Source organism: Myodes glareolus, chromosome 7, assembly GCF_982192425.1.
Source record: "Myodes glareolus chromosome 7, mMyoGla1.1, whole genome shotgun sequence".
Lineage (NCBI taxonomy): Eukaryota > Metazoa > Chordata > Mammalia > Rodentia > Cricetidae > Myodes > Myodes glareolus.
In genome coordinates, this window is record NC_142032.1 from 68534447 (window position 1) to 68553464 (window position 19018).

At 47.2% G+C, this 19018-nt stretch overlaps 1 protein-coding gene across 4 annotated transcripts in view; it reads right to left on the bottom strand.

Moving 5' to 3' along the window:
* Positions 1 to 3028: 3028 nt before the first annotated feature.
* Ptpre (protein tyrosine phosphatase receptor type E) overlaps positions 3029 to 19018 on the bottom strand; it is a 146819-nt gene continuing 130829 nt past the window's right edge. For all 4 annotated transcript variants that reach the window (XM_085693249.2, XM_085693248.2, XM_085693247.2 and 1 more), the window contains 8 exons: positions 18865 to 19014; positions 18481 to 18574; positions 16939 to 17015; positions 15584 to 15718; positions 11041 to 11166; positions 10092 to 10258; positions 7602 to 7737; positions 3029 to 5997 (listed from right to left, as the gene is read on the bottom strand). In XM_085693249.2, the coding sequence (XP_085549375.1) occupies positions 5923 to 5997; positions 7602 to 7737; positions 10092 to 10258; positions 11041 to 11166; positions 15584 to 15718; positions 16939 to 17015; positions 18481 to 18574; positions 18865 to 19014 (960 nt within the window). In that variant the 3' untranslated portion in view covers positions 3029 to 5922. The remainder of the gene's footprint in view (positions 5998 to 7601; positions 7738 to 10091; positions 10259 to 11040; positions 11167 to 15583; positions 15719 to 16938; positions 17016 to 18480; positions 18575 to 18864; positions 19015 to 19018) is intronic.

The window sequence follows — 19018 nt, forward strand, 5'->3', positions numbered from 1 at the left end:
TGTTTGTGTCCTCAGTCAATGGCAAAGGCAGGAGTCCTGTGTCCCTCCACTGGCCAGATTCTCAGTATACATTAGTTGTGTGGTTATAGCAGTGAGGCTTCCACAGGATAACTATACAATGGAGCATTTGGTTTGTAGCCTGATCATTGGTCATTTGTATGAGTTAGCTTGATCCTTTGGTTTTTGACCTAACAGCTAGGACAACAAGGATGTCTGGTGAGCCCACCTTCATGGACACAGCTTGTTCTTTTAGAGACGGCTTGGTGCCTGTGCTTTTCTTGTGTGTAATTTTTTTGTTTATTTACTTTTATTTCATTTGCATTGGTATTTTACCTGCATGTATATCTATGTGAGGGTGTCTTGGAGTTACAGTTGTGAGCTGCCATGTAGGTGCTGGGAATTAAACTTGGGTCCTCTGGAAGAACAGTCAGTGCTGTTAACTGCTAAGCCATCTCTACAGCCTACCTGTGCTTTTCAGTAGGCATCTATACTGAACAAGTTGACTACCTTGCCCATGAAACTGTTGCTATTGGGTAGTATGGCACTTTAGTTTTCCATGATAGCTTGTTTCTATTTGCTTTTTCTGACCTCTTACCTGGCAGCCTGAGGCTTTCACCCATAGCCACCCTAGTATTTGGTATGAAATGAGTATTTCCCAAGTCTCACTTAGCCCTAGACTCCGTTTCAGACCATGGTCATAACTTGTTTATCTCCACCGTGCATGTTGCATATTCAGCTTTCCTACCTTCACCCTGTCCCCTAATCCCTTTTCTATGTTTTCCAGCAGTCGCAGAGGATTTCTTTAATCATAAAGAATGATTCTTTAATCATAATGACAACAGGTTATTCCTAAGTGGACAATTGAGGCTTCATAGGACAGGTGACAGTTGAGCTGGCAGAAGACATGGGAAGAAAACTCATTTTGCCATGTTAGATGGTGTCAGGCATGAAAGTGCCCTTAACTGACTTAAATCTTAAGTCAAAGTCTTTTAAGTAACAGGAACACTGACTGACTTGTTCTGATGTATAATTAGAAATGTTATATGTATGTGGGAAATTTCAGTCAACTGCATGCTGGTTGAATGGCCTATGGTGATGGATGAAAAGCCTGTTTAGTTGTAGGAAATTCTGCCTGAGCTATGTCAGTACATTTTCTCACTGAGTAACTAGTATTTTAAGAGTTCAAAGGCTAGGCTACAGGTGCTGGATTAGAAAGGCTCATTCAGGACTTGGGAGATGGCTTAGTAAAGCACTGGCTATGTAAGAGCTGGGCATGGTGACACAGGTCTGTAACCCCCATCATTGGGAGGTGGGGTCAGGTGAATCCCTGGGGCTTACTAGCCAGCCATCCTAGCCAAAATGGATCTAGCAATGGACTATATCTTCCAAAAGAAGAAAGCCATCCCAAATCAACCTCAGGCCTCCACACCTGACTGCTTGTATGGGTGGATGAGTGCGTGTGTGTGTGTGTGTACATAATACATATATATATATATATATATATATATATATATATATATATATATATATATATGCATGCTCACACCTATGGCTACCACACAATAAACTAAAATGTTTATCCCAGAGTGACACCAGTGCTCAAGACACATTCATAGAACACATTCTTCATTTATGTTGGTGAGAATATGAGAGAAATACCTGTTTTCTTGGCTAATTTTGTAGTTGAGAACAAATACCTACCCATTCCTCAAGTGGTTAGCTACAGTCTTTAGCAAGGTCAGTTTCCCAGCGGAAACCATGGTGGGAGATTCCCAAGAAAGGGACATTGTACTTTTTTTTTTGTCTCTTGGAACCTGTTTGGCTTTTCCTGTGTTGCTGTCATTTGCTCCTGCCCCTCCCACAACCAACTGCTGTTTTCTCTGAACACACCCCCTGCACTTTATCTGTGTTCTTCGGAATGGTGAACTTAGCTCCAGCAAAATTTCCAGGTCTCTGCACTTCAGCCACTGTCTAAGGTTGGAGCAGATCCTTGGATGGCAGCAGAAGCCAGGCACCTAGCGAGAATCAGCATTCCAAATGAAATTTTCAGCCCCTTGACTAAAACTGATTTAGTTTAATAGTGTGTAATCTGACTTGCCTGCTCATTGCAGTGTGACTTAGGGCAAGCCTGTCACAGTTTGACAGGCAGTTTTCTGGTCTATCAAATGATGTTCTCAGTGCTGCAGCTCAGGGCAGTCAGGAGGATTAACTGAACAGAATAATTCTTGTAGCTGCTATAGCCCCTGGCCCGCGCTTGCAGTCAAGCTAATTAGGATCGTTTTCACATGACCTATATCGCCAAGCTGTGTCCAGGGTTTTCCCCTGGAGAAGGTAGGAAGATCTGAAACACTCAAGTCTCAGCACTAGGTTCCGCACAATATCCCAAACAAGGAAACTCTAGGCTAGGAATAATAGACTATTCCTCCTTACTCTGATCTCTCAATCACAACTAATTTCTCAGCCCCAGCCAGCCAGCACCAGTTGTCCCAGTAAACCCTTGTCAGTTCCAGCTGACCAGAACCCACAGTCTTAGTTCAGAAACATCTAAGCAGCCTGACAGTCTTTGCTTCCCTCTGAAACTTCGCAAGACCAGCCTCTATGGTTCACACCTTTCAGCATTATCATCCAAGTTCTCACAGAACAGCTCACTAAAGCTCTGAGCACTCAATGGCTTTTCCAGCCCCAAATTTCAGATGCTTCCACAGTCTGCACCTACTCAACATGGTTAGGTCTGTCACAGCCAGTGTGTTCCAGGTGCCAATTGCTGTATTAGTTGCTTTTCCATTACTGTGTGCCTCTACATGTATCTGTGTTCTCATGCACTTGCACACACACACACACATTTAAGTAAGACTCTAAATTGTCTTTGGTACTGGGGCTCTTAACTTGGGGCTCCATACATGCTAAGTAAGTTCTTGACCACCGAACTACACTTCTAGCCCTCAATGCATGGCCTTGTCTAAAAGGACTTGGACTTCAGGCAGGGGAACGAAGTTCGCAAATGTGACCAAAGCAGCACAGGTACAGCTTGGTTTTCAGAGGTTTATTCTCGCATCAGGATGTTCTCGATCTTGCAATTTGCATGTCCCAAGAATTCAGCGACATTCACTGGTGTTATAATCAGAACAAGATCAAACGGTAAATGTAATCAAAGAAAATATGAGAGTTGCAACCATGACGCATACACATATAAAGATTGCACATAAATTAAACATGGCTTGGTTACAAACGAATATATATATCAGTAAATACATGAAAAAACCCAACAACATGGCCATGTCTCCAAATGCTGAAACACAGGTATCAGGCTCATTTTAAAAAGTTTTTAAAAACACATAAAAAATACCTTGGAAAACACTGGTGTGTATTCCTCATTCATCTAGCACATGGAGAGAGTAAAGCAAGTCACACAGTGACCAAAGAACGCACCTGATCAGAACACTCAGCTCTGATTGCTATTTGGCATTTGAACACAACTGCATGCAACAGAGAAATGAGAAGGTTGTTGTCGGAGCCAGGCTGTTAACTGGAATATACCGGCCCTTCATTGACTGAAGAAAGAAGGACACGCCAGGTACACAGAGAAGATGCTGAGGCCCCACTTAGGATGCCCATTGCATACCAAGGTTCTGTCTTAGGGAAGCTGAATTTGGCTATGGCATTAGACAAAAGACTGGAGGGATTTGCCCCTTCAGAGAAATACAAGTGCTGCCTCAAATGTGCCCACAAGAGGGTCGTTTCTGTTTCTGGAACGAGACAAAGCTGTTTAAAAACAAGTAGGCCTCCTACGGTGGAACCTGGGGCAGCTCTGAGGTGAGGAAAAACACACAAATAGAATATTTTTCGAGATATCCTGAAAAGGTCTACCCTAAAGGCATTTCTTGATACAAGAGATGCCTGGGATTCTGAGTAATGAAGTTGGGGTGCCAAGGTGCATGACTGAACTTTGGCGTGGAACCAATGTGAGGTCACCTTCATTCTAGTTGGCTTGGGGGGGGGCAGAGTGGAAGCTTGCTGCCCTTTGTCCTGCTTCAGTCAAAGAAAGGCATTGGGCTTGAAGTTGAACATGAAAAAAATGAAACCACTGGCCAGGGAAAGCCCCCCCCCCCCTGCTCTTCCATCTTCTGCCTGGGCTCCAGTGCTGCACAGAGAAGGGGAGGACCTGCTCCACACAGAGCCAGTCCTGGGTGCAACCGGGGGCGCCGACAGAAACCACTGCTTTCACCCTGTAGTGCCTCTGGACGGAACTGAGAGCTGTGGGATGTAAGAGACGTGTGGTGACTTGTTCACCTGTAGGAGGCAGTGGCCAATCCTGGGCTTGTCCCCATGCACACTATAAACAAACAAGGACACGCAGTGCAATAGGCAGGCATGATCAGTCCTCCAGGGAGATGGCAAAGAAGGCCTTACTATTTTCATGTCTCTTTTAAAAAGTATCCAAACTGCATACGTTCAAAGCCTTCGGTGAGTTTGACCAGATGTCTTTTTTGTTGTTGTTTTTACTTTGTGCTCATTTGCTAGGTACCTAAATGCCATAGGAAGATCATATTGAAGTCTATGTTTCCGCATTCACCCTGCTGCCCCCCTCCCCCCATTCCTTCCCCTAACCTACTTCTCTCTGGCAGTGTGACCATCACTGCCACTTGGGTTCAGAGGCCTCAGCAGCACATCCATCCAAAGGTAAGTTAGATTTCAAATTAGGATTCTCTCTCTCTCTCTCTTAAACACCAAAGAGTGGGATGTTTAAAAAACTGTACAAATCTAGATTTTAAGATTTCTTTTCTCAAAAATCATCTTAAGTTTTTACAAAGAAAATCTGATATACTAAAATGCCTGTCAGGAAGTTTACAGTACACTTGCTTGTGGTCATCCTACCATTTCTGTGTGTGTGTGTGTGTGTGTGTGTGTGTGTGTGTGTATAAAAACACTTCATTTTAATGAGGAAGGAAAGGGGGAAGTTTTGCATTGAGCCTGTGGGCTCAGTCCGTGTCAGCACAGGCAGCTGGACCAGAGGGGAGGGACACTGGAAATGAGCCTGGCTGGACTCTGAACCAGACTCACAGGCAGATGGACAAGTGGTTCCCCAGGGACACAGCTCTGAGGGCTAGTGTAGGGATATTGGAGGCCTGGGAGACATTCTGGGACCAGCATCTCTTCTCCTCGAGTCTCCAGTGGCAGAGACACAGCCTTTCATCAATAAATGGCTGTAAAAATTCACTGGAAAGCCACCATCTACCCTTGTGGGTCTGAGACCCAGATTTAGGTGGCAAGATCTGAATTTTATTTTTAATGTACGCTTTTGAGACAGAGTCCAGGCTGGCCTGGACCTGAAGGCGGTCCTCATGCTTCAGCCCCTCAAGTGCTAGAAATGCAGGTAAGCACTGCCATACCCGGCTCCTTCTCTGATCTTTCAAATGTAAAGATGAGACACAGGACTGAGACCTAGAACTTTCCCAATGCCCCCATCTATACTGTTTGCCACACCCCGATGCCCAGGATGGATGCACCAGTTGGCAGGGAGAGTAAATGTGTCCTGATTCTGAGTCCTCAGCGGTTTCCTCCACAAGGGGCTTCATGTTTAGTGTCTTTCACAAACACATTTGACATATTAAGAGCTACATTTACAAATGCATGACATGTGACATCGCATGATGTGAATCTTACAGAATTAAGATATTGACTGATATTAGCAGAAATATATATCTTCCCAGATAGTATTTGACTTTAACAATTATTCCCATTTTTAAAAAGGACATTTAAGACTTAATAATAACCTTACAGCAGACAGCCTTTAGAACATAACAAAATATATACAAAGGAATTAGGAAGGATATTAATGTCCACTAGGAAATAAATTAACATTATTTCTTTTTACAAAATATACTGACCATTAAATTAAAAACTATTTTAAGGCAGGAATCTTCATTTGAAATTAGCATAATCAGAAAATATATCAATAAAATCTTGTACCACTTTGTAGCAGAATTCATATTGCTCCTGAAAAGAGAACAAGAGTGTATTAATAAGCTGCTTCTCTCATACTTGATGCATTTAATCAAAAGATGCATTAGAGGCACAGATGTCAGACAGTCTGTTGATACCCCAAAGTCTGTGGTTACTTCTCACACATCAGTTTCTGTTATGTAATGCAGTTCTTAGGGACAAGACGTTTTCTAAGCCAAGCTGTTTTTCTATGTGGAAAACATCAATTTTCAGTTTCATTCTAGTGTATTTTCAGAGAGGCCTTAGGAAAACATCTCTCCTCATACTGGCATTGAAAAATATTTCGTGAATATGTGTGCACATCTCTGTGTGTATTTGTGTGTATGCAGGTACACATGTGTTTGCTTACACATGGAGACCAGAGAGAGGTTAGCCTCAGGTGTCCTTCCTCAGGTGCTGTCCACCTGGGTTTTGAGGCAGGGTCTCTCACTGGCCTAGAAGCTGTCAAGGTTAGGCTGACTGCCTGTGAGCCCCAGGAAGCTTGCCTCTGCCTCCCAGCCAGAGGTAAAGGCAAGTATATGCCGTCAGGCCCATCTTTTTTTTATTCTTTTAAATTTATTGTGGGTTCTGGGGAATGAAACTCAGGTCCTTATGCTTCCCCAAGGCCAGGAAGCAAGTGTGTGTGTGTGTGTGTGTGAGAGAGAGAGAGAGAGAGAGAGAGAGAGACATGTTTGTTGTTTTGAGACAGAGTTTCATGTTGCTTGGCCTAGCCAGAACTCACACTGTAGCAAAGAATGACCTTAAACTCTTGATCTTCCTGCCTCTACCTCCCAAATGTTGGGATTATAGGTTTATGCTGCCACAGCTGGATGAAAAAAAAAAATCACCGCAGTTTTCACATTGAAAAATAAAGTTCACAGTGCCTAATTTCTAGCTGTTGGGCGAATGAATTGCATGGTTTTATATTCATATACATTCCGTTAGACTTTGCAAGACTAAATGTCTTAGGCTCACGTGGGGCCTTTCTATTAGCGCTGTCACAACACCTGTCTTTGCACATGGTCAGGCTGCCTGTCAGGAGTGGTTAGTGCGGGCAATGAGCAGGTGGGGGAGAAGTCCTAATTAGGAGGCTCTGGGAAATGCCCACCGAGAGCAGCCTTGAAAACTGCACTTGCCCCTTCAGCGTTAAGCATTTTGGAATCCAGGGCAGAATTTCTCCCTCTCAGGTAATGAAAAGGAAGGTGTAGAGCAATTGGATGTTAGGAGACTCCCCCAGGCAAGACCCTCAGAGGGGCCTGGAGGTTGAGGGAGACCTTCCAAAGGCAAACAGACTGAATGCAAGAGCGGAACACTGAAAATAACAAGCTGCGGGGCTTTGAACTTCAGGGCTGCCTTTGAACTCTGTAACAGTGTTTTTAAATGGAAATAAAATTTGCGCATGAGCTCCTCCTCTTGAGTCTTGCTGGAAAGACATCCCCCTAAGACCAGGGGAAAGCTTGACTGTGAAAGGCTGCAGTTGGGTCAAGCACTCTGGGAAATGAACCCTGCTCCCCCTCCCTTTCAGCAGGCGCTCCTTTAATGAAGCCGACATCAAATACATGAAACAATTCCGGACTCTTCCGGACTCTCCTGGAACATCGGATCGTTCAGGTTCTTACCAGGGTTTGCACCATGTGTGGTCTCTGAAGTCTTAAGCTCTTCACAGCTTGAAACACGTCGAGGAGTCCCTCGGCTTTTACTCGCTCCAAAATGTTGCTGAGTGCTATGAACGTACCTGTCCGCCCTGCTCCCGCACTGCGGAGGGAACGAGCAGAGTGAAGGCAAAGCGAGCAAGGGTGGGCATGGGGAAGAGACCTGGGCCCTCACCACCACCACCCTACCCCACCCCACCCCCGAGTGCCAGGGCAGAACTGAAGCTTCAGTCACTGAAGGACGCCCACATCTGACTGCATCTGTATGTTTGATGTTGTGTACGTGCACATGCTTGTAAATGTGCCTGTGTGTGCATATGCATGTGTGTGTGTATGTTTGTGTGTGTGCATATGCATGTGTGTGTGCATGCATGTAGAGGCCAGAGGACTATGCTTGTCGTCTTACCCTGCAGCTTTCCACCTTCTTTTTAGACAGGCTCTGTCATGGAACCTGGAGCTCACTGCCATGACTAGGCTGGCTGGTCACCAGGCTCCCAGGGATGAGCTTGTCTATGCCTCACTAACACTGAGGAGGACAGATGTGCACTACCTCACAGGGTTTTCATGTAGTAAAGGCTCCCGCTTGCACAGCAAAACACTGTCTTGACTGAGTCGTCCCCCAAGCCCCTCGAGCGCAGCTTAAAGGATCGCTGATACACATAATACAACAAGAAGCAGCAAACAGAACCCTGCTGGCCTCCCGAAGCATAGTAAGTAGTCAACATACTTACAACATATGTGTGTTGTATGTGGGGACAGCATAGAGGCTGTTCAGTGGCACTGACAAAAAGTATGGCCCCCTGCCTGACTGTCAGCTCAGCATTGCCTAGGATGCATTAGAAATGCCCACCTTTTCTGTTAGGTATAAGGAGAAGAGATCCCAGCAAGTGCCATGGCCTACATTCTGGAGTATTGGGTTCTGCAGTACCCGATTCTGGAGTATCTAGATTCTGGAATACTGGCACCTAAAGGTGATGTTTCAGGGGTGGCATGATAGAAAGTTCTCTGCTAGGAATAGTGAGCTCCCCTGAAGATGGTCCTTGGCCTGATGAGCCAGGCCTCTCAGAAGGGGTCTGGGAGAGGCTAAAGGAGGGGACCTTTTCTAGAGGCCTCTGGTAGGGCATGGCTGTCCTTGGACCTCTTGGCATCTCCACAAATGTGAGCTTCCTCTGACCTTCAGGACCTACTGTGTGGTTCCCCATGGCTGCCACCTGCTGTCCCAGGCTTGCAGAACTATCTCCAGCATCGCAGAGCAGAGACACTCATTTCTACTTCCTTCTCAGGGAGCTCCAGAAAGGCTCCTGGGACTAAAAACTGAGGTGTGAGCGCCACTTGCTGGCCAGACGTGGAGTAGGCTAGGTGGGTTATTCACACAGGGAGAGTATCCATCCCTCTCATTAAATGGGGGTGGGGGTGGGGGGTGGTGGTGGTGGTGGTGAAGGAGGCGGGTGGGGGGATGGGGGGGCGGGCTCCTTGGACATCAAGGATAGGGTAATGGGTGGAAATTAAGAGTGTGCTAAAGTGAGTCTAATGTTCAGGAAATGAAACAAGCACAACTCCAACAGCCAGTGAGAATCACCACCTCCCCCAAAAAAAGCATCCTAAACTGCTGCTTGCCAGGGCTTTGCGAGTGTGGCCAAGACCACTGCAGTAGGTAGCATAGCGACGGCAGGACCTACCCAGCCAGGGATGTAGGGGAGTTACACATTCATTCTTTCTCTATCTGATGCTGCCATAGGCATAGCTAGTTGCCATCTCTAGGGACAACAGAAATATGTCTCTACCCTTGAGCCTGACTATGGGTATTATGAGTGTTGGAAGAGTCTTACTTTAGAGATCCAAGACTGGGGTCTGGGGAGATGGTTCAGTCGGAAAAGTATTGGCTGTGTAATACTAGAGTTCAATCCCCAGATACCCCGTGAAGAAAGCATGCCCTGGCCAACCAACATAGCTTACTCAGAAAATAGAAAACCAAGTGAAGGTGGTTCACACTGAGGAACGACACCTGGGCTTGACCTCTGACCTCCATGGCTTTCACTTAGGTAACTTCATGTTCATGGGGTCCTCATATTCCATCCTGTGCTATCATTAATCTACATTGGGGAGGCCAGTAGGGGTGGGGCAGCCAGAGCCAGAGCTGCCTGCTAGAGTTAACACAGGCTAGCTGAAGTTGGAAAGGGCATCTGAGGACTTTTCCTGGGAAGTCTGTGTGACTTCAACAAGACATAGTACCCTGCGCCCATTCTGACTCCTTCTGGAATATGTGTTCTGCATGCGCAACGAAGTGGCTTTTGTGCACATCTGTGAAGTTACATGTGCATAGATGAAAGGGAAGGAAGGTGACACGCAGTCGAGGGAAACAGTCTCCCGAGAGCAACTATTCAGCGCCCCCTAGCGGCAGAGTAGAACCATTCGGGCTGCTTTGGCTGGCCTCGCCGTGGGGGAGGGGCAGCTCACCTGCAGTGTACGGTGATGGGGTGGTTGCCAGTCTGCTGCTGCTGCTTCTGCACGGCTGCGATGAGGTCGATCATACCTTTGCCCTCAGCTGGGATTCCAACCTCAGGCCAGCCATGGAAATGGAACTGTCTCACCATGCGGACCTGCTCCTCCTGGCGGGCTAGGGGCTACAGACACGGGGAGAAGTCGTGTGAAAACTGGCCCACATCCTGCCAGATGTCCTGCCTGCCCACGGGGTCCTTCTGGGTCTCAAAGCCCCACCTAGGCAGTCCAGGGTCCTGGCTAGTCATGACTATGCTTTCTTCTAGAGACCCACTAGGCTCGGCCCAGCCCTTTCGGGGGCTTTGGTGGCTTCACTCACTACGTGAGTAAATGTGATAAGACTCAGGTTTCTTGGGAAGTTAGGCTCTGGGCTCCCGTCAAGGGCTAGAGGTAAGCCCAGCGACTCGGACAGCCCACTGCTGGCCCCAAGGGAACAAGCATTGGCACAAGTGCAGCTTTCCTGAACCGATTGTCTCAGTTCAGAATTGGGAACTCTTCTGCCTCTCACTGAGCCAGACAGCCTGGACTTTGTGTGGTTAGGGTTCAAGGTTCAGTGTGGACAGGGACTTTGAGGGGTTCTGGAAGGGGCCTAAGAGACCTATCTACCTTCCTTCAGGTCTTTTGTCCCTCCAACCTCAGCTAAGGTCACTCTCCCCAGAAGCAGGTCCAGTAAATTAACCTCTTTGCCATCGGACTCATTCTTCAGCAAGAGGCAGGTGACTCTAGAAGCCAGAATTTCATAGGCTACCTACTGCCAGATGCTCCACTGGCCCCTCGTGGTTCCCTGGGACTTAGGAATAGGTGGATGGTGACAGGTACAGGGCCTGCCCTGATAGAGCAGTCAGCACATACAGAGTGGTGTGCTTCCTGAGGTCCACTAGGGTTTGTGGGCTCACAGCCATAATACCTGTTTAAAAGTAACCAGGAAGTCCCGTATGCTGATGGCTTCAGACAGGGTGTCACTCTTGATTTCTATGGTTATATCGCCATGTGTCACCGAGCCCTCCGTTGGCCAATACTGATAGCACTTATCCTAGAGGCGACAAAATAAAATGTTTGGCTGTTGCCACTTACGGCGCAGAATGGATGTTGGGCCATTTCACGTGACCAGAAAATCGTCTGTGAACGTGGCTATGAATCCGCTAGTGTCTGTGGACGTGAGCAGAGATCAGGTCTGGAAAGGCGCTGCTCTACGGAACTGTGATCCACGAGAGATCGGTGGGTAGAATGTTGTGGAATATTTGTTCACACGTGTGATGTGTCACTGTGATTGGTTTAATAAAGAGCTGAATGGCCAATAGCTAGGCAGGTGAGCATAGGTGGGACTTCCGTGTGGAAAGGGGAACTCTGTCTAGATGAATCTAGGCACATGAGAGACGCGAGGAGACACTGACAAAGGTGGACATATGGTTTGGAGAAGAGGTAACTGAGCTGCCTGTAGAACATGGATTGATAGAAACGGGTTAATTTAAGTTATAAGAGCTAGTTGGGGCAAAGTGTAAGCTAAGGCCAAGCTACTATAATTAATAATAAGTCTCTGTGTCATTATTGGGGAGCTGGTGGTCCCAAAGAAAGTCTAACAACACTGAAACTGGAAGATGAAATCCCAGACTCACTGTGCAAGGCTGACATGAACACTGAGTGTCTCCTATAATCAGCGCAGTAAACGATCAACACTACCCTGCATTTCAACTTGACCTGGAATATTCTTTTCCTTTGAAGAACATTTTTTTGTGTCTCACCAAATAAGAAGGCAGAAAAGACTGAACCATCCCTGAGGCAAAAGACAGAAATAACAGCTTCCAAAGAAGTTCACTTTGCTTTGTTGACAACCATCATATGAGCAAAGAGTAAGAGGAGGCTGAGGACGGCAGCAAGGTGCTTGCCACCTGAAGCCAGCACAGGACGAGCATCGGCCATATATGAAGAACTCTTAAAGCGATAACAAAGTAAACAGCCCAGTAGAAAAACAGGTGCTTTGATGCCTGACGGCTAATCTTGATGGACACGTTGATGGGGTTTAGAGACACACCAAGTCTCTGGTGGGGTTGTGTCCAGAGAGGTTCAACTGACAGAGGGAAACACATTTGAACAATAGGTGGCGTCACCCCACGGGCTGGAGTACCAGAATGAACAGACAAGAGGAAGTGAAGGAATCACATGTGCTCATCTGTCTGCTTCCTGACTACAGAAGCAATGTGAACGGATGCCTTGTGCGCTGGCTGCCATGATGGATTTTCCTTGAATTCATGATCCCAAATAAATCTTTCCTTCCTTAAGCTGTTTTTTTTTTTTCAGGTGCTTTTTCCATAGTCCCGGCAGTGAGAATAATAATAATAATGATAATAATAATAATAATAATAATAGAGGTAAAAGCAAGGGGAAGCATTTTATACAAGAAAGAAGACATTCATAGATATGTAAGGTGATGCTCTACCTTATAGGAATGAGAGATGCCAATCAAAGCCACGAAAAGCTAAATTAACATTTACTTAGCAAGGATCAGCGTCCTGACAACTCCAGGCCCTCTCAGAACACCAGGCAGGCCGATGAATTCATCTTATTCCTCGCTGATATTCACTTTAAAAAACACTTTGGACAGCAAGCCGGAATTCTCACTCTTGGACAATCTGCAATCTGACGTTTTGTGTACCTGGCACCTGCTAACCATTGGTAACAAGATGCATGTCATCACTGTTTATCAAAGCAACAGGATGGAATTGGTCCCACTGTCAAGGATGTAAGAAGGACTGAAGAAGTGGATGCAGTATGTGGTTTTTGTAGCAGAATACAAGGAAGTAGTGGTGAATCATAGTATCAGACATAAGGGTAGAAAAATAGCGACATCTCGATTCAGTCTAGAAAAATCAAATATCGGAAGACTACATACAATGGAATTCTTTATACAAAGTTGCAGTACAAACAGAATAAAGTAACTGTTTCTTTAGGCATGAATATATATGATTTAAAAGTGTCCCCCCCCACCTCGGGTTTATTGCCTATACTTGAATTTATCTTGTAGCAGAGGACAAAAGAGATTCTCTAAGCCTCCTGCTGCCGCTTCCCAAGTGCTGGGATTACAGGCATTGCTACCATGTCCAGTAGATTCAACCCCCCGCCCCCAGCAACAAAACAAATACGATATCCAGTAGGAGAGCTTTAAACCAGAGACAAAACACAGTGTTGTCAAGATTGTGGACAAACAGGACCTTTGAACACTGAGATAGGGGATAAAAATAAGAATGGGGACGGAGGCTAAAAGCAGGCATTGTCTTTTTTTTTTCCCAGAGGACCAGAAGGTTCTCAAACCGCTATCAGGCAACTCAGCTGTTACCTATAACTCCCGCTCTAGGGGATCCGACTCCCTCTTCTCGTCTTTGTGAGTTCTTGCACTCATATGCACCCCCCACCCCCAGCCTGCCATAATTTTAAAAAAACATCTTGAAAGTATCGGATGATGAAAGTTTATGATACGGAGTTACAGTGTAAGGAGGTGGTTTCGCTCACAGGTGTGTAGATGAGAAACACAAAAGTTACGCCTGCACAAAAACTTGATCAGAAACATCCACAGGATCCCAACGGCCCCAAAGTGGACACAGCACAGTGTCCGTCAGCTGGTGAACGGGGAAACACAAGTTGCATAGCCGTCCACATGATAGAATATTGTCAATAAAGAAGAAGTCTGCACGGAGTGCTCAGCCTTACATGGGACATCTGTATCAACCCTGCCCCATCCGGGCCTCACCAAGGCTCAGGGAAGGAAGGCCACAGAAGCAGAGGCAGACAGAATTCAGGTGCCAGAAGATGGGGAGGAGTGCATGAAACGCTGCCATTCCTTTCGTGAACTCACTGAAGACCCACTCAAAAGCGAGCTAACAAAACCAGTCCACATTCCAACAGGCAGAATTAATCGGGACTCAGTGGGTTACAAGAAAAGGGAAAGGAGAGGAGACGGGGGACACGTTGGGGATACCTGAGGGAAGAGAGATGAAGAGGGAAGGGGAACTGGGGAGATATGAACAAGATACATTGTTTATCTATGTTACGAATGAAGTTAAAAAAGAATGAAGTTCAGCTTTCCAGATTTATGCTACAAATGAATGAGCCTTGGCAACACAGTGGCAAATGAGGAGTCACTCCTGAGACAGCATACACTGTGTGACTGCATTTAGAGCAGGGTCCAGAGAAGCAAGTCAACAGAGTCAGGGAACTGAGCAGTGGTTGTCTGCCTCTGGGACGGGGAGGGAGTGGGGGTGACTGTTAACGGAACTGGGTTTCTTTTTGAGGTGGTGACCATGACCTGGAGTTTGACAGAAGATATGTTTGCCCCACACTATGAACACTTAAATATTAAATCCTAACAACTGTTCCCTTAAAAAGATGAGATGCTTTCTGGGTCAGGCTTGGTAAAGTTTGTTGGTTGGTTTACGTTTTTTTTTTTTTTTTTTAAGATTTATTTTATGTATATGGTACTCTATCTACATATACACCCACAGGCCAGAAGAGGGCACCAGATCCCATTATAGATGGCTCTGAGCCATCTTGTGGTTGCTGGGAAATGAACTCTGGACTTCTGGAAGAGCCGCTAATGCTTAACCAAAGAGCCATCTCTCCAGCCTCAAGTTTTGGTTTTTTAAAGAAAAAAATCGAAACACAGATTCAGAGTCATGGCCATATCTTGGGGTAGCACTTAGAGAGATGTTGGGTACTAGTAAAGCGTATTTTTGGGGGGGTTTGTGACAACAGGTCACAGGTGGATCTCTGGGAAAATAGAAATGTCAAAGTCATCTAACTTCATTCGGACAACAGCCAGGGGCATAGATCAATGTCTGCCTTTATGTCTTGCAAACAGTAAGTAAATGCCTTTTGCCTGTACAGGCTGTGACCTTGACATTTAAAAAAACAGTGGACCATCAAGGCAAGTGTAAAGATATGTGAGGCCAAGGCTATTTGCCTTATAAGAGCTCAACCATCCCAGCTTCCCTCTCTCCATCTGTTCATCCCTCCCTCCCTCTCTTCTTCCCTTTATTCCCCCCCTTCCCTCTGTCTCTCCCTTTTTCCCCTCCCTCCCTCCTCAGCCCTCCTGGCTTGATCTCACCCCTATGTTCACAGGCCCCACACTGCTGAGGCAACATACCATTAGCTAACTCTCTCACACCCACCCTGTGCACAGATGGCCTGCTCACCTGTTCCCGCTCACACCCACCCTGTGCACAGACAGCCTGCTCACCTGTTCCCGCTCACACCCACCCTGTGCACAGACAGCCTGCTCACCTGTTCCCGCTCACACCCACCCTGTGCACAGACAGCCTGCTCACCTGTTCCCGCTCACACCCACCCTGTGCACAGACAGCCTGCTCACCTGTTCCCGCTCACACCCACCCTGTGCACAGACGGCCTGCTCACCTGTTCCCGCTCACACCCACCCTGTGCACAGACGGCCTGCTCACCTGCTCCCGCTCCTGCACCTCAGTCAGCATGACGATTGTGTGTGACTTCCACTCCCACACCATCCTCCAGAAGTCCTCAACTGTGTGAGCCAGGGGCCCCTGTGTGGCCATGAAGTAGTCCTTCTGCCTATAGCCCTTAGGGAGGAAGCAGAGGTTAGGGGTGAGCTACCTGTCTCCAGAGCTAGCACCTCCACACAACCTCAGGATAGCCCTGGGGTGTTGTCAGCACCTCCAACATTCCAGGGTCTGACCAGAAGGCCTGCTGTCACAGGTGTATACAGCCCATGGGCACACCCATGAAGCAGGAAATGCCACTTTATCAGGGTGCTGTACACATCTTGCCTTCAGGAGCTGAAGTCATCCCTAGGGCCTATCAAAGGCTCCAGGTTACCAGGACGGCACTCAGTGGCCTTGATTCTAATGGGCTTTTGTGTGTCACAGTTAGATTCCCATCAAGGTGATGCAGAGGGCCTGGGTGTAGAGCGGGAACAGAGGTTTCTAGTCTCAACACCTCCATCTGTCCCCTCAAGTGTAGACAGAAGCGCTAATAGGCTGTTGGCCGCAAGGTTCCTTCTTGTCTCTTTCTCTTCCAACTCCACTGTGCACGGAGCCCAGCTCCCATGTGTCCCCAGTCAGATAATCACCCAGTCTATGTGGGTTAAAGTCACAGACATTACGCAAGAGCCAACACATGTTCTACACATGTAACTGTGGTGTCAAACATCTGCCAATGCGGAGAAGCCATCCATCAAAGGTTATGTGGAAACAGCCAAGTCATCAACAGTGAGACAAGCCCCAATTCCAGAGCTCAATAGTGCTCGATTTCTGTCTTTTCAAGATGTGTTGCCTTTTAATTTTATGTCTATGAGAGTTTGCCTACATGTGTGTATGTGTACCATGTACATGCCTGGTGCCTGCAGAGACCAAAAGAGAATTTCAGCTCTCTTGACACTGGGGTTCCAGTGGTTATGAGTCACCCCGTGGGGACGACAAACCAAATCCAGGCCCTCTGCAGGAGCGATGAGTGTTCTTAGTTGATAAGCCATCTTTCCCTTATTTTGAATTTTGGAAGCGGGGTCTCATGTAGAACAGGCTGGTCTCAAAATCCTTATGTAGCTGAGGCTAGCTTTGAACTCCTGATATTCCTGTCTCTAGTTCCCGAGTGTTGGGATTACAGGTGTGTACTAGCAGACTTGGCTCACCATTCGTTATTTTAAGAACAAGTAATTCTGCCCAGAAAATTGTGTGCTGATGCTCCTTATTGTGTGTAAAGCAGTGTTCATGCTCAAGGGCACATGTCCGTACAGGAGGGAGTCCCATGTTGCACCAAACACATACAGGGCTGCAGTACATACGTCTATGAAGGACGCGTTGATGTAGTCTGTATACTCTTGCCCTCTTTTCATGGAGAGGATCACCCGGTTGAAGTCATCTGCAAAGCAGGATTTCCTCTGTTAGTGTAGATTCACCCCTGCCTTATAGACCACAATGGCCAAGGTTAATTGTCACCTTGACAACATCTAGACTCACAAGGAGATGGGCCTCTGGGCAAAGTGTGGGGGTTACCTTGTCTACATTAACTGATGTGAAGACCCATATTAATTGTGGGCAGAGCCATCCTCTGGTAAGGAAATCCTAGACTATGTAAATGGAGAAAGCGGGTTGGGCAGCCGTGTGTGGTCATTGCTCACGTCCTAACGGTGAATGTCATATGCTGTGCGCAGCTGCTTCATTCTCCTTTTACCTTGACCCCCACCCCTCCCCCAACCTTGAACCAGAATCAACTCTGCCTTAGGCTGTTTTTTTTGTTTTTTGTTTTTGTTTTTTTTTTTTTAAATCAGGCCTTTCATTACAGCAACAGGAAAAGAAACTGAGGCACAGACCAAGACTCTTACTAAAACCAACTCTTAGGGACCTTTCCGTTATCCAGCAGGTTCATAAAGTGGTTCAGGGAAGCTCTGAAAACAATCCAGTTATCATGTTCATTTGTCATGAATCACTGAAATATGTCCCCCCCCCCATAGAAGCACTAAAAATACTGTCTTGGAACAAAGGGAGGGTGATCAGATAAGAGCTGAAGTTGCCAGGGGACACACTGAGGCCACAGAGAACCAAGGGATGGAGGCTGGGGTGGATTGCCTAGCCTCAAGGAATGCTCTGCTTCTGGAGAAGAGGCGACCGTACTGAGCAGAAGACCTGTTAATAGCCATGCAATGGTGGAGAGCGGTGGCTGAGCTTCTGCTCCATGGAGGGCGTGAGGAAACTCTGTGCGTGACCTGAATTGCCTTCTCTTCAAGCCAGGGCTTCCCACATGCTTCTCTGGTTGTGTTTGCCTAGATTTCTCTTCCTTCCTCACCTGAGGAGTGGGGGAGGGGAAGGGGGAGGGGGAGGGGAGTCTCTGGCTACTATTTTGTCTTTGCCTCAGTCACCCCAGTCCTCAATGGCAGGCCAGCATTAAGTCTACCCTAGGTCAGAACTATGCAGTCCCCAAGGCAAGTTTTTTTTTTCTCCCCTTGAAGGACTTGACTAAATTCACTTTTGATCTGATTTAGCCCCTTGACACATGCCTGATCTTGGCCACGCTATTTACTCTCACCTGTGTAGGGGAGGAGCCTCCAGGCTCTAGGGAGCACTAATCAGGCACCAGGGAAGCTTTCTAGGTTCCAGTGAGCCCTCCCTATAAAGCTTTAGTGCCTCGCCTTTGAGCCATATTCTAGGCACTGTCTGAAACCCTCAGGGTCTCTGGAGGTTTCCAGAGTGCCCCAGGAGGGTCCTTTCTTCCTGACGTTGGACACAGCTCCCAGGAGCCCAGAACTGGACCCAGAGGCCCTCGCTCCCTAGCATGGTGTTCAAAGGTGGGTGGTTCAGGACCTGCGGTCACATGCCCAGGGCCTTACATGGGATGATCTGAATGACACGGGCCTTCTTCATGTTGGCTGGCAGGTTGCCCGTCCTCATGTTCTCCTTCATGATTCGCACGTTGGTCAGTTTCTGCAACCAAGGAAGGAAGTTGGAGGATGACAGACCGGAGGCAGGGAACCTGTGCCGAAGTTTGTCTTGACACTGGGAGACTAAGTGATCCCACGCGTAGCTTGCACTGCTAGTCTTTCCCAGAAGCCAACCACCTGACACCCAGCTCCTAACTTTCTGACCTCAAGGCTCCACTTAAGTAGATGCCTTGTTCACAGGCTCCTCAGACACGCGCTCCAGGGCCGGGGAGTTGCCTTGCTGCGCTCACCCTAAACTCTTCTAGGGTGTGGAAGACTCCGGGAAGCGCTTACCCTAAACTCTTCCTCCAGCCCGATCTTGTCAAAATGGGTGGCTGTGCTATGTAGCGTCTGCAGGTGCCTCTCCAGGGAGGACACATCCAGCTCCGTGTCCCCATAGAGGTAGTATTCCAGTAAGGCTTGGTAGATGAATGTATACTGTACCTGC